The sequence below is a fragment of the Arachis duranensis genome, chromosome 10 (assembly GCF_000817695.3).
Source record: "Arachis duranensis cultivar V14167 chromosome 10, aradu.V14167.gnm2.J7QH, whole genome shotgun sequence".
NCBI classification, from domain to species: domain Eukaryota; kingdom Viridiplantae; phylum Streptophyta; class Magnoliopsida; order Fabales; family Fabaceae; genus Arachis; species Arachis duranensis.
This window is the reverse complement of record NC_029781.3, coordinates 94,436,707-94,451,328: the sequence shown is the minus strand read 5'-3', so window position 1 is coordinate 94,451,328 and position 14,622 is coordinate 94,436,707. Positions and strand designations below refer to the sequence as shown.

Below are 14,622 nucleotides of genomic sequence, written 5' to 3'. Positions count from 1 at the left end.
TTTAGAGATAGGTCATTGGTGCAGAGAAGTTTAAGGCTTTTGCATTAATAGGGTCTTTATCTAAAGATGGTATCATCACGGTGACAGGTAAGCAGGGTGATTTTGGCCCCCTAAGTGTTAGTTTTACGAAAGAGGCAAAGAGCTGTCTAGCTGAACTATATAAGGAAGTCATCGTGATCAAGGTGCTGGATAAGCATTATGACTATACGGCTCTTATGCATAAGCTTCGGATGGTATGGCGCATCAAAGGAGGATTTGATTTGTTGGATGAGGGATTTGGGTATTTTTTGGTTAAATTTGATATTACTGCAGATTGTGAGAAAGTCATGCTTGGTGGCCAGTGGTTAATAGACGATCACTATATCACAGTAAATCTATGGGATGTGGGTTTTAGGCCATGCAAACAATCATTCGAATTAACGCTAGTATGGATTCAAGTCTCGAAACTTCTGATTTGGTGCTACCACGAACAAGTAATACTGCAAATTGCTTCTATAATAGAGGTTCCGGTGAAAGTAGACTTGGCCACTAAGCTTGCAGAGAGAGAAAAATATGTCCGAGATTGTGTTCAGATTAATCTTGGGTTGCTGGTAATCAAACATATTATTGTGGAGGGCGTGACTCATGAAGTGGAGTATAAGAGTTTATAGTTAATTTGTTCTACTTGTGCACGGTATGGGCATGATAAATCGTTGTGTATGGAGAAAGAGTCCTTGGAAGGAAAGGTGATTCTTTCGATGATGGAAAGAATTATGAAGCACCGATATTAGTGCCACACAATGATCATGAAATTCAAAAAGAGGTTGAATCAGAAGCTTGTGATTTGGATGAGGATTCTTGTGATTTGGGGGAGAAATTAGGAGTTGTTAAAGAGAAGAATGCAGTTACGGAATGATTGACTCCTCACATGCCTGGTGGTCATGTTAATAAGGCATGCATGGATGATGGAGAGGGCTAGCAACAAGTGCTGCATAAGAAAAAAAAATTCACAATGGGCCATCCGTCAGGTTTGAACGACCAAGATAAAAAGCAGCACAAGTATGGTTCGAGAAGGGTCCCAAGACCCAATTTGCATGGTGATGGAGGCAAATCAATTGGCATTAAGATGGGGAAGCGAGAAAAATATGAATTTGTGCCATCTCCATTGCACAGAACTCATGCACGTCGTGGAATTTCTCTCCGAAAGCATCTGCAGCCTTCCTCCCTGTAGAACTTGCCGATTGATAAAAATGGCGATGCAACGAAAAGAACTTTAGTAGATGGAAGCATGGTGGGTGCAGCGTCGGAGGGCCCAAGGGTAGCAATTATTGAGGATCAGAGTGCGTCAGTACTGTAGGACAAACCACCTATTGAGGTTGGTGATTCTATTTAGAGTATTAAGTTCTTATTTATTCTGTCCCTATTATTTATGGATAGTTTAAATATGATTTTTTGGAACATTATGGATGCTTCTAATAAGTTAGCCCGGTCGCATTGTAAGAAACTTGTTAGAAAATTTAGACCTGTTTTCTTTGTTGTGGTTGAAACTCACTCCCCTTTTCAGCATTTAAAATTATTTTGGAAAAAGTTGGGATATCACTATGTTGATTTAGTGGAAGCGGAGGGACATAAGAGGGTATTTAGTTTCTATCCTCAATGCAAGATGTTTGTTGTAAGTTCATTGATACTTTTGAACAGGGTGTTACTATTGAGGTTCAACTTGATAATTTGATTTGGAGGTGTAGTGGTATTTATGATAGCCTTCAATTTAACAAAAGAGTTCTCCTTTGAGATTATCTTGTTGCACACTCCATATTTTCCAAAGACCATGGATTGTTCTTGGTGATTTTAATGAAGTCATATTTTTTCATGAATCTAAGGGCTGTCAATTTTCTCATCAAACAGCAGAAAAGTTTGCTACTTCATTAGGGGATAGTGGTTTGTTTGATCTGAAGACTATTGGGAGATGATTTTCTTGGTACAGGAGGGTAAAAAATTATGTTGACGTGGCAAAAAAACTTGATCGAGTCTATATAAATAGTGGTTGGTTATCTATCTTTCTAGAGGCTTATGCAAAATTTTAAATAGGCTTCAGTATGATCATTGCCCTATTCTAGTGCGTTGTAAAGGTCATTCTTAGCCTAAAGAGAATCGAACTTTTTAATTTGTTGCTGCTTGGGCTACCCATCCTGGGTATAAGGTTATTGTGAATCAATCATGGTGGTCTGGTAATAGAAGGATTCATGGAAAGCTTTCGGAAGTGCAGAAGAATTCCTTAGAGTTTAACTCGAAGGTGTTTGGTAACATTTTTATTAAAAAATGTGAATTAGAGCAGCATATTGTTTATTTGCAAAAGCGTTTAGAAGTGGTGGATAGGAATAATAATCTAATGCAAGAAGAGCTCCTATAGTTCCAAAAGTCCAGAGAGTAGTGGGTAAGGTTCAGGGATAGGAATACAAGATTCTGTCATGTTCAAACTCTTGTATGAAGGAAGCATAATAAGATTCATAGCCTTTTTCTCAAGGATGGAGTGTGGAAAACTAATCCAGAGGTTCTGAGTCGGAAAGTAGAGTCTTTCTATAAAAGCTTATTCTGCCATTTGGATGATGTTGATTTGGGTTGCCTTGGTAATGTTCCTTTTCCTTCTCTAAATGAGGAAGCTTGCAATGATCTTACGGCAGTAGTTACTATGGAGGAAGTCAGAACAGCTATTTTTCACATGAACTCTTTTAAAGCTTCGGGGCCTGATGGGTTTCGAGCTTTCTTCTTCAAGAAACATTAGGAGATCATTGGTCTTCATGTTTGGAAGATGGTTAAGCAGACATTCTCCAGTGTTACTCTTGATCCAAAAATGTTGGAAACTTTACTGGTTCTTTTTCCAAAGGTTGAAACATTGGTATCTATGAAAGATTTCATGTCGATTATTCTCTGCAATGTGGTTTACAAGATCACCACGAAGGTCCTTGTTAATAGGCTCCGTCCTCATCTTGCGGAGATTGTTGGATCTCTTCAAGGAGGATTTATTCCGGGAAGAAGAACTCCTGACAGCATCATTATTGCTCAAGAGGTCCTCTATTTTATGAAGAAGACTAAATCAAAGGCACACTAATTTTTAAGATTGATATGGAGAAAGCTTATGACAGAGTTGACTGGAGGTTTTTGGCCCATACCTTTAAGAGCTTTGGTTTTCCCAGTCCTACATTTAATTTGATTATGAATTGTGGCACTGCTTTCTCTTTATCTATTCTTTGAAATGGGAATCGTTTGAATGACTTTACTCTTAGCCAAGGTCTTAGACAATGAGACCCTATGTCACCCTATCTTTTTGTGTTGTGTATGAAGAAATTGGCATGTTTTATTAGTCATCAGGTTGATTTGGACTTGTAGAAGCCGGTTGCTATTTCTAGAGGGAGACCAAAAATATCCCACTTAATGTTTGTAGATGACTTGCTTTTATTCTGTAAAGCTACAATGAGACAAGTGCAAATTGTGATGGTGGTTTTAGAGACTTTTTACAAAGCATCTAGGATGAAGATTAATGTGGAGAAGTCTAAAGCGCTTTGCTCCAAGAATGTCTCTACAACAAGGAAGAGATTTTCACTTGGGTGTCCTCTATTAGATTTGTCCAGAACTTGGGCAAGTATCTTGGGGTTACCCTTAGCCATTCTAGGGTGACCCGTTTAACTTTTAATGGTGTCCTGAATAAGATTCGGGATAAACTAGCAAGCTGAAAAGGGATCATTAGTAAATTGGAGTTTATGATGAAGAATTTTCTTTGGAAAGGACAAGTTAATGGAAAAGGATTTAATCTTGTTAGTTGGAAGGTATTGGTTACTCCAAAAAAATGGAAGTTTGGGATTAGAGATCCTTATTGTGTGAATATTGCTATTCTTGGGAAACTAGTTTGGACTTTGTTCCATCAGTCAAACAAGTTATGGGTCCAATTGTTGGATGTCAAATACCGATCATTTCAATATCACTGTTTTGGTTGTCGTAAGAAAGAGGGCTCTCTTTTGGAAGAGTCTTTGCAAGGATTGGAAAGTGTTGAAGGATGGGTTTGCTTGGTTTATTGGGAATTTGAACCAAAATTTTTGGTTTTCTAGTTGGAGGAGAGAAAGGCCGTTATCTAATGAGATGGATTATGTTCACATTTCTGATTCGAACCTCTAGATACAGGATATCTGGTCGGTTGGTAAGTGGCATTTGGATACTCTTTATTCCTTTTTATCTCAAAATCTAAAAGGTAATATAAAGGTTGCGAGAACCGAACTGGTCAATGAACCGATAAGGTGACTGGTTCACTGGTTTAAAGGTTCAACCGGAGTTCAACTGGGGTTTAACCGGTTTAATTAAATATTAAATAAAACTATTACAAATTTAATATATAATTTTAAATATTTAAATTCAATAATTTATAAACTAATAAAATTAAAAATTTCATAATTTCACAAAATAAATTATACATAATTTATCAATAAAAATTCATAAACAATTTCAAACATCAAAATTTATAACTAAAATAGATCAAGATGCACCTAAATAACACACATAATGTTCTACCAAAAAAACAAAATCAACAATCAAGTTTTCAACTTAATAAAAGTACTAATCATCAAAACTAAAAAATCAGCAACAATTCCCATAATCTTGATTTTTTTAATCAAAATATACATCAGCAACAAAAATTGAATTGAATCCATAGTTAGGAGCCACTTAAGAAGCACCACAAAATTGATGCATCTTGAAAGCAACAAATACTGTAATGGCTTCATAGATCCTTGAAGTCACTGGGCAAGGTCACCATATTTGACATAGATACAAAATGTAGAATTTTACCTCAAATTGGAATGTTGATCATTATCTCCCCCTGATCATTTTAGCTTGGCGTAATTATCAACTACCAAAGTATCTAACAGAGGAAAATGTTCAATATCACAGCAAATAAAATGGTTCCAAGTCACAGCAAATAAAATTCAAAATCCAGCTAACAAAAATTATGAACAAAATTAAGTAATTAACCAAACTAAATGATTCCTAGTCACAGAAGATAAGATATAATATAACATCACAAAGGTGATTAACATGGTAACGAAGACACCAAAAGTAACAAAAATATGAAATCAAAAATTTCAGAACCTGTAATCACAAGAATGAGGAGACGCTGACGGAGGCACGGTGACGGTAACGGTGACGATAATGGTGACGGAGGCACGGTGAACACAGAGAACGCACTCGAACAGAGGAGACAACGTCAAGCTCCTGCAATGGCGCTGAGCTTCCATAGGCGACAGGGCTGCAGGGCTGAGCTTCCAAAGGCGATGATTCCTAATGCCATCACGGTCAGTGCCATCCGGCGGCGACAGCACCATCCACCGGTTCGACGATGAGACCTAGCGACACGAGGAGAAGAGGATCGGCGATGACGAGGCTGGATGTTGGCTGAGGAGACGAGTTTGTCGGTGACGACGGTGCTGGGCACTGGGGGGTGACTCCTGGCCTCCTGCTGCTGTTGGCTGGGAGAGAGAAAGAAAAAGGGGCTAGGGTTTTGTGGAGTGTAGAGAGAGAGAGGGGGGCTGGATTTCGTATGTGAGTGAGGGGAGGGTTTATAACTTTATATATTTTTTATTTTGTTCATTTTTTAAAAATTAAAATTCAGAAAAAATTGTTCGGTTCAAACGGTTTATCGGTTAACTACCGGTTTGACCGGTTTTTTATCATTTTTTTGTCAAACGGTTTTATACTTCAATCGAACCGGCTAGATGACCAGTTTTTGGTTAACCCGGTTGAACCGGCCGGTCCGGTTCAGTTTTCAAAACAATGGGTAATATCCTTTTTTTACAATCCAAATGTACAAGTAGGTCCAGAAATGGGTTGGTATTGGTCTGGATCTGCTGTCAAAGTCTATGACTCATGCTACGGTTACTTGTGGTTGTGTAAGCAGCTGTTTAGTTGCGAGGAGCGGGAGAATTGGTTTTGGCTTTGGCGCTAGCTTGTTCCGAAAAAGCACAAGTGTTTGGCTTGGCTGTGTCTTAAGGAGGCTCTTCCTACTGCAAGTTTTCGCTTTAGAAGAGAGATGTCGTCATCGGATAGGTGCTCAAGATGCCTTTCTAGCCAAGATACAGTTTTAGATTATATTCAGGATTGTCCAAAAGCTCAGCTTGTATGGCATAGGTTGGATATTTCTTGTCATCCTTTGGATTTGAAGAACTAGTTTTTGTATTATAGCAGAGAGCATTCGTTCAGGTTCTTTTCGAGACTTTGGTGGATATGGCGAGCAAGGAATAATGACATCTTTAATCCTTACGAGACTTGGCCTCCGAAAAAAGTATTTTTTGAATTACAATATATGTCCCTCCCCTCTATTCTAAGTGGTTCTTGGAATCCCCATCCAGTGGTACTTTCAAGATTAATTGTGATGCTAATAGTATTCTTCAAGGAGAATTGTTTGCTATTTGGAGAGGATATCTCTTAGCTTGGGATGTGAGTCAACAAGATGTTATTTGTGAGATAGACTATGTGGAAGTGTTTAATCTTGTTACTGATCATCAAGATGGTTTTGGATTTTTTGTTCTGTTGGTGCTCAAAATAAAGGATATCATGCACTGGAGTTGGCCTGTTGACTTTTGTTTAATTATGAGAGATACAAACACGGTGGCAGACACCATGGCAAAGATGACATATTACAACTTCATCAAGTGGAACTTCTTTCTCCTTAGAAGAAGTTTAAGAGTGTCTTAAACGAGATTGTCCCTCTGTTTAAACAGTTCCTTTATTTTTCTTTTTTTTTATTTAGCTTATTTAAGTAAAAAAAAAACAAAACTAAATTGATAAAGCTCATTCACTAAAAGAAACTGCAAATTACGAATTAGATAACCATGAAAGCTCATTACAAAATTAAAGCTTTCTTATTCTACCTTTACATTGCTATAAGATCACCATAACATGCATAATAAATATTGTTCCTACAAAATGTACAAAAGTGTGCAACAATTTCTGCTTCTAAAAATGAAAAAAGAAACATAAAAGAATTGATTCAACAACACAGTTAGAAAGTACATAAAGTTCTATGGATATGAAGAGTACTACTTCTAATATAGAGCCTGAAACTGATACAATTAAGGAGTATTTAGAGCCTCACCTTTCTTAATCTTGGATCTTGTAATATAACCCTCTAATGTATCTATAAATAACATTCTTGGCTACTAAAAGAACTAATAAGAATCAATTACATTTTTTCTCTACTATTTGATTTTCTACTCTCTAATTCTCTAGTCACATATTACTGCTACATATTCACATGGTATCACGAGCCTTCCACATTTTTCTTTTTCTTTGAATCTCGGGTCTTCTTTGATTTCTCAATTGGAACATTGTGATCCATAGCGCCCATTCCGAAACTGCAACATCAACAAAAACACCACGTTTTTTATTCTTCGGATTTTGGGTCGCATCTTTACTCTTGGGTGAAGGCACAATTTCATATCCTTCAGCATCATCGTTCTTCTCAAGGTTCTAACCCATGGCTTTGATTATTTTGAATGCTTCAACCAACAACAATAAATCTCTCCTCCAACCTATTCTTGACAAATTGGATGACACCAAGTTTATTACCTGGGAACAATTGGCTCTTTTCACCATCAAGAGTCAAAATCTCGAAGACCATATTAGTGAGGGAAAAGAACCCCCAAAATATGAATCTGATGTAGCTCAAGTAGCTGGTACAATTTTTTCAAAGCATTCAAAATGGCTTCTACATGATTACAATTTAAGTCCGTGGCTCCTTGCATCCATTGATAGCTCTTATAAGAACAAATGGTAGGTTGTAAATCTGCTTTTCAGATCTGGAACAGGCTTCATTAATTATTTGAAGAATCTACAAAATAAAAAATCAAGCAAATAAAGACACAGCTAAAGAATACCAAAAAGAATGCTCAGACTATATCATAGTACCTCAAAAACATCAAGAAACTGATAGATTCTCTCATCTCTCTTGGTTATTATGATGTCACTACAGAAACACACATTGAAGCAATTTATGATGGTCTCTTAGAGGATTATTCGAGCTTTATTTCTCTTGTACAAGCAAAGTCAGAGTTTTTCAGTATTGGTGAAGTTGAGCCCTTGTTGGTTTCTCATAAAAAAATCATTGAAAAATTTAAACAACTATCCTTAAGGACAGCACAGGCTCAACTTGCTCACTCTCAATTTTCTAATTTAAGATTTTCTGGGAGAGGCTTCAATGGTCGACAGAATGGCCGTGGAGGCAGATTTGGCAGAGGAGGTAGAAACTCTTGACAATCAGAAAATCGTCTTCAATGTCAAGTGTGCAATAGACCTGGTCATTCTGCACTCACATGTTTCTATCGTTTTGATCATGTCTACTATGGAAATCAGTCATCATCCTTCAGTTCTAATAGTGAAAATCAACCTTCACCACCATCTAAAGCATTCCATCGTCCAACATCGTACTTGACCTCTGCTTCAACATCTTCAATTGCTGATAGTACCTGGTACCCAGACTCGGGTACCAATCATCACTTGACCTCTAATTCTCAAAATTTCATCTCATCTGCTGAATACACTGTCCCAGATCAATTATACATTGCCAATGGTTCTGGTATTGCTATTTCTCAATATGGAAATTCGGTTTTAGCTCATCCAACTTCAAAAAGAATTTTTCTTCTTAAAGATATATTGAGCGTCTCTAAATTTTGTTTGGATAAAAATGTCTTCTTTGAATTTTACCCTTTTCATTGTTGTGTGAAATCATAGGTCAACAAAGAAATTCTTCTCCAGGGAATCCTTAAGAATGGATTGTATGATTTTGAAAATCTGTGTATTCCACAATTTTTAAATCATTAAAATATGGTTCAATCTTTTTGGGTAACCTGCAAATTTAATCTTGCTCTTTGGGATAGAAGTCTTGGACATCCTTCTTCCTCTGTTGTTAAAACTGTCCTAAAACAATGTAATATTCCAATTGATAATAATGAGAACTCTGATTCCTTTACTTGTGAACATTGTTGTATGGATAAAATGCATGTGCTTCCTTTTTTGATTCTGTCACTATATATACTTCTCCTCTACAACTTGTTTTTATTGATATATGGGGTCCAGCTCCTAGTGCATCTCGATCTGGTTTTAGGTATTATGTAAGTTTTGTTGATGCCTTTAGCAGATACACCTGTCTATATTTGCTTCAAAATAAATCCCAAGTGTTTGAAATTTTTAAACAGTATAAACCCCTAATGGAGAAACAAACTAGTTTTTCTTTAAAACAAGTGCAAACAGACAATGGTAAAAAATCCTTGTCATCTTCTTTCAAGTTTTTTGTGCAAGAAAATGATATTGTTTATCGCTTGTCTTGCCCACACACCCATCAAAAACAAGGAGTTATTGAGAGAAAGTACAGGTACTTGGTTGAGATGGATTTATCTCTTCTTGCCACTGCCAAACTTTCCTTTTCTTTCTAGGAAGATGCGTTCTTAACCTCTGCATTTTTTATCAATAGACTTCCTACTAAAGTTGTGAATTATAAATCACCTTATGAGATGTTACATAATGTGAAACCAAATTACAACATGCTCAAAGTTTTTGGTTGTGCATGCTATCTTCATCTCAGACCCTTTAACACTCATAAAATGGACTATAAGTCTCAATAATGTATTTTTCTGGGCTATACTCCTCAGTCTAAAGGGTTCAAATGTCTTACATCTCAAGGAAAAATATATATTGCAAGAAATGTTATCTTTGATGAACAATTATTTCCCTTTTCATCTTTATTTGTTGTTTCTAGCATTCATAATGCAAGTTTTTCCTCCAAAGATTCAGCTTCTCCTATTTTACCTCCTCATATTCCAACTGTTGAGATTGTGAACCTTGTCAATTCTCCCCTCATATCAACCTCTTCCAATCCAAGATCCAACTCCTCATTAAATGTTTCTGGTGCTACTCCAATTCAAGCGATAGAAATTGAACCCTCAGGAGCTCCTGTTTTTCGCCAGACCCCCACCTCCCAAGTCACTCAAAACCAATACAATATGGTTACCAGGTCAAAATCCAGCATTTACAAACCAAAAGTATTAAATACTACTGTCTCTTCCCATGATCTTCTCCAAAATCCACCAACATCCTTGAAACAAGCCTTGAAATCTTCTCACTGGCTAGGGGCCTGCAAGAAGAATATAATGCCTTAATAAAACACCACACTTGGCATCTCACTACACCTCCTCCCAACGCTATAGTCATTGGATGCAAGTAGGTGTATTGCCATAAAAAGAGCTCCGTACAATACAATTAAAAAATATAAGGCAAGACTAGTAGCTAAGGGATGTCACTAAGTTGAAGGTTTGGATTTTAACCATATTTTTAGTCCTGTTATAAGACCCTCTACTATTAGGACTGTGATTTCTATTGTTGTGACAAAATGCTAGTCTCTGCAGCAGTTCGATTTCAATAATGCCTTTCTAAATGACACATTGAATGAGGATGTTTATATGATGCAACCACCAGGTTTTACTTTCTTTAACTCTACTTTAGTATGTAAGTTAGATAGGGCAATCTATGGCTTGAAGCAAGCACCTCGTGCTTGGTTTTCTGCTCTTAGCTCCACTTTTTTTCATTATGATTTTACTAATACTAAGGCTGATAACTTTTTGTTTGTTCGAATCACTAACACTTCTACTATCTACCTTTTAACTTATGTTGATGATATAGTTATTATAGGGGACAATACATCTGAAATAGAAACTCTCATTCAATCTTTTCACAATAAATTGTCTCTCAAGGATTTAGGAGACCTGAATTACTTCCTTGGCTTAAAATTCAATAAATTACCTAATGGTGACTACACATATCTCAGTCAAAATATATTCTGGATTTATTACACAAAATTTAGATGCATGAATCTAAAACTGTACATACCCTTATGTTATCTTCTCTGAAACTCATTTTTCAAGGCTCACCAGAGTTTGAAGATCCAACTAAATATCGCTCACTGGTTGGAGGCCTTCAGTATGCTACTTTTAACCCATTTTGAAATTTTTCTTTTCAGTAAACAGGATTAGCCAATTCATGCAGAATCCCAAGGAGCATCATTGGAAAGCTCTAAAGCGCATACTCAAATATCTCTTAGGTACGTATCATCATAGTTTAGTAGATTCCAAATCTACTGATATTTGTATTCTGGTATTTGCAGATGCTGATTGGACTAGTGACTTAGAGGATAGAAGAAGTACCAGTGGTTATTGTGTCTACCTTGGCTGTAATCCCATCTTTTAGTGCAGTAGAAAACAGAATGTAGTGAGTCGATCCTCCACTGAAGCAGAATTCAGGTGCTTAGCAGATGCAGAGGCTGAAGTTCTCTGGGTGCAGAAGCTTTTACAGGAACTTGGCATACCTCAAATTGTCTCTCTAACCATCTTCTGCAATAATTTGAGTCCTGTTATGCTTGCTGCCAATCCAATTCTTCATAGTCGCAGCAAACATTTTGAAATTGATTTGATTTTGTACAGAATAATGTTGCAAAACACCAACTTTTTATTGTTCATATTCCTTCTGATTCTCAGATAGCTGATGTGCTGACTAAGCTCCTCTCAAGGTGGTTTCCAATTCTACACTGAGTTTGAAGGAGGATGTGAAGAGTACCATTTTTAATATAGGGCCTGAAACTGATGCAGTTAAAGAGTAGTTAGAACCTCACTTTTCTTAATCTTGAAACTTGTAATATAACCCTCTGATGAATCTATAAATAATTCTTTTAGCTACTAAAAAAATAATAAGAATCAATTATATTTTCTCTCTTTTCTTTAATTTTTTACTCTCTAATTCTCTAATTACATATCACTGCTGCATATTCACAATGGACCAAACTTTATACAATATAATTGAAAGAATTCATATTTAGAATGAAACACAACCTGCTACACGTATGAATCATGATCCAATATTCCAATTTGTTACAATTTGATATTCTCAGAGTCCCAAACGATTAATAACCAATAATTATATATTTGTGCATATTATTTATATGCAATTATATATATTTGTTTAGCAAAATATTTCACAAAAGAAAATTAAATATATGAGAATAAAAATATGAAACTTTATTCCATTAATATAATTAAATTTTTATAAACACTAAACATATAGTTTTACATGATTAATTAATGATTGAATTTTTTTTTTCCATTAGCTTATAACGATTGAATTGCTATTGGGAAGAATTCTTCCTTACTTTTTACTTTGAGTTTTCTCTGTATTTTTTTTTCTTTATATTTTCTTTATTCTGGGCTAGTCCGTACATTTTCCTTCAAAAGAGAATTCAGTTTCCTCTCTCCAAAAAAGAAGAAAAACCAATAAAAAATTTGTATGGGCTTCGGCCCATTTACCCAATAATAAAAAAAATAGTGGTAATGGTGAAGTCGCTTAGATGAAAAGCACCAACCATATCAAAACACGTGGAGATGTAAAATGTGGAACACCAATGATGATGAATCTTGTTCATGCATCATGATGATGAGGATGAGTATCATCCACAAAGTGGTTTCGTTTGTTGTTTCCATAACCACCAAATCTTGAGACAAGGCGATAAGGAAAGGTTAATGGTTATGGAATCCACAGCATCCATTTGCAGCAACAGCAGAGGAATACCCTTCTTCTGCCATTCTTCTTCTTCTTCTGAAAGAAACTATTTGTCACCTTTGATTGTCAAATCCATGGCTACTCAGAAGCCCCTTCCATTAGTCTCTAAAACTGTTTCTTCTAGAAAGGTTAGTCTACCTTATTTTATTTTTTCATTTTGAATATTGGATCATAGTCTAAACTTCATTTCTTTTTGCCCTATCTCCTAATTAAGTTGATTGTCATGAAACTTCAGCTATGGAAACAACACAATTAGTTATAAGTAAGTGAACTTAGGAGTTTCTGTTGGCAATTTATGAGGATTATTTTGGATAATGTTTTAGCCTTTTAGGTGAGTTAAGCTCCAAATAGTCCCACAGACTCATCATGTGTACTAAAATAATGATCGATTCCAATTGCGCTATGGGACTTAGAATCCCTAAAGTAAGACATGATTTGGAACATGTCCTTAAAGCTGCATTTGTTTTCTCTTGGACTAAGAATGGGATTGACACTCGAAGACTAGGACTAAATATTGTGTTTAGTGATTAGAAGCTAGAACTAAAATTTTAGTTTTGACATAAAATTTTAGTTCCTTCTATATTTCTAGAAAGTAAGGATATAAGAGATTGAATTTTTTTAGAGATGAAAACTGAAATTTTTATAATATTTTTTTGTAGAAATATTCTCATATATCTTTTCAAATTTTAAATTTATCGCTTAATCTCTATATTTATCTTAAATCAAATATGATATTGAGACATCTGATATCTCAGTTTATTTTACACCAAACACAATACTTCCAAATGCAGTCTAAATGCGCACACACAATTTAAAATAGAAAAGATTTAAATAATAAAATCATTTTAATAGAAATGATGAAAATCAATTGAAATGATTAAGATAATAATATTGAAAAACTGGAGTTAAATGGAGAGTTTATCTATCTTGTGTACAGAATTCAACTGTGTTCCCAATTGGGGAACAACCACGGAGCAGCCCGGCGACAAGCTCGCCTCCGGTAAAGCTCCTAACAAGAATGGAGCAGCTAAGGCTTCTAAGCAAAGCAGAGAAAGCAGGGCTTCTGTCTGCAGCAGAGAATTTGGGGTTCTCCCTCTCGAAAATCGAGCAGCTTGGTCTCCTCTCAAAGGCAGAGGAGTTTGGAGTGTTGTCTGCTGCCACTGATCCCGGAACACCAGGGACACTCTTAACACTCAGCCTTGCTTTGCTTCTCTTGGGACCTTTCTTTGTTTACCTTGTGCCTGAAGACAACCTCGGCGAGGTGGCCGCACAGCTCGCTGTCGCCCTCATATGTGTCCTAGCTGGCTCTGCTGCTTTTGCTGCATCAAATTTTGTATCCAATTTGCAAAAATCTAAATGAATTTGATCACCTTTCACACTGGATTTCTCTTCCAATGTGCTAACTCTATTTATAATCTTAAGCCAAGTTTTTCGCAATTCATCACATAATTTTGAGTTAGTCTAAAACTACCATTAGCATGCTTCAAATCAATCTGCAACCACATGCAATGATCCTATCTTCCAACTTCCATGAATGCCTTCCTAATGCAAGAATCAATGAATCAATGAATGCCTTCTAAATGTTGTTCTTTTTCTATCAGGAAAAAAAAATGCTCACATGAATGAATTAATTCATGAGTTAAGCCGCAAAGTAATTTCGAAAATTAATTGTGTACTTCGAAATTTCAATTACATTAATTATATTCTTGACAGAAGTACATTATATTAATTTCTCAACCTTTTTTCATCAGTTGACTCATCATGTCATTAGAGTTTAACGTAATCAATTTCTGCCATTTTAAAAATGTAATTAGTGTAATTAGAATTTTTAAAACATTTTGGAGTTTAACTCCTTAACACTAATGATGAAATTTCAAACTGAGAGCTAATGAATATGCATACACCATTACGATTACACACTCTTAAAACTTTTGGGGCGTAGTGTCATTCTCAGTTCTCGCACCAAAAGAAGCAACTCGTCTGGTGTGGTAAAATTGATAA

The 14,622-nt window shown here is 35.9% G+C and overlaps 1 protein-coding gene across 1 annotated transcript; it reads left to right on the top strand.

Annotated features, from left to right (window-relative positions):
* The first annotated feature begins 12,447 nt into the window (after positions 1 to 12,447).
* On the top strand, positions 12,448 to 14,058 carry LOC107471000 (uncharacterized). Its single transcript, XM_016090439.3, has 2 exons — positions 12,448 to 12,749; positions 13,559 to 14,058. The coding sequence occupies exons 1-2, from the start codon at positions 12,483 to 12,485 to the stop codon at positions 13,979 to 13,981; spliced, it is 690 nt and encodes a 229-aa protein (XP_015945925.1). The 5' UTR covers positions 12,448 to 12,482; the 3' UTR covers positions 13,982 to 14,058.
* The last annotated feature ends 564 nt before the right edge of the window (positions 14,059 to 14,622 follow it).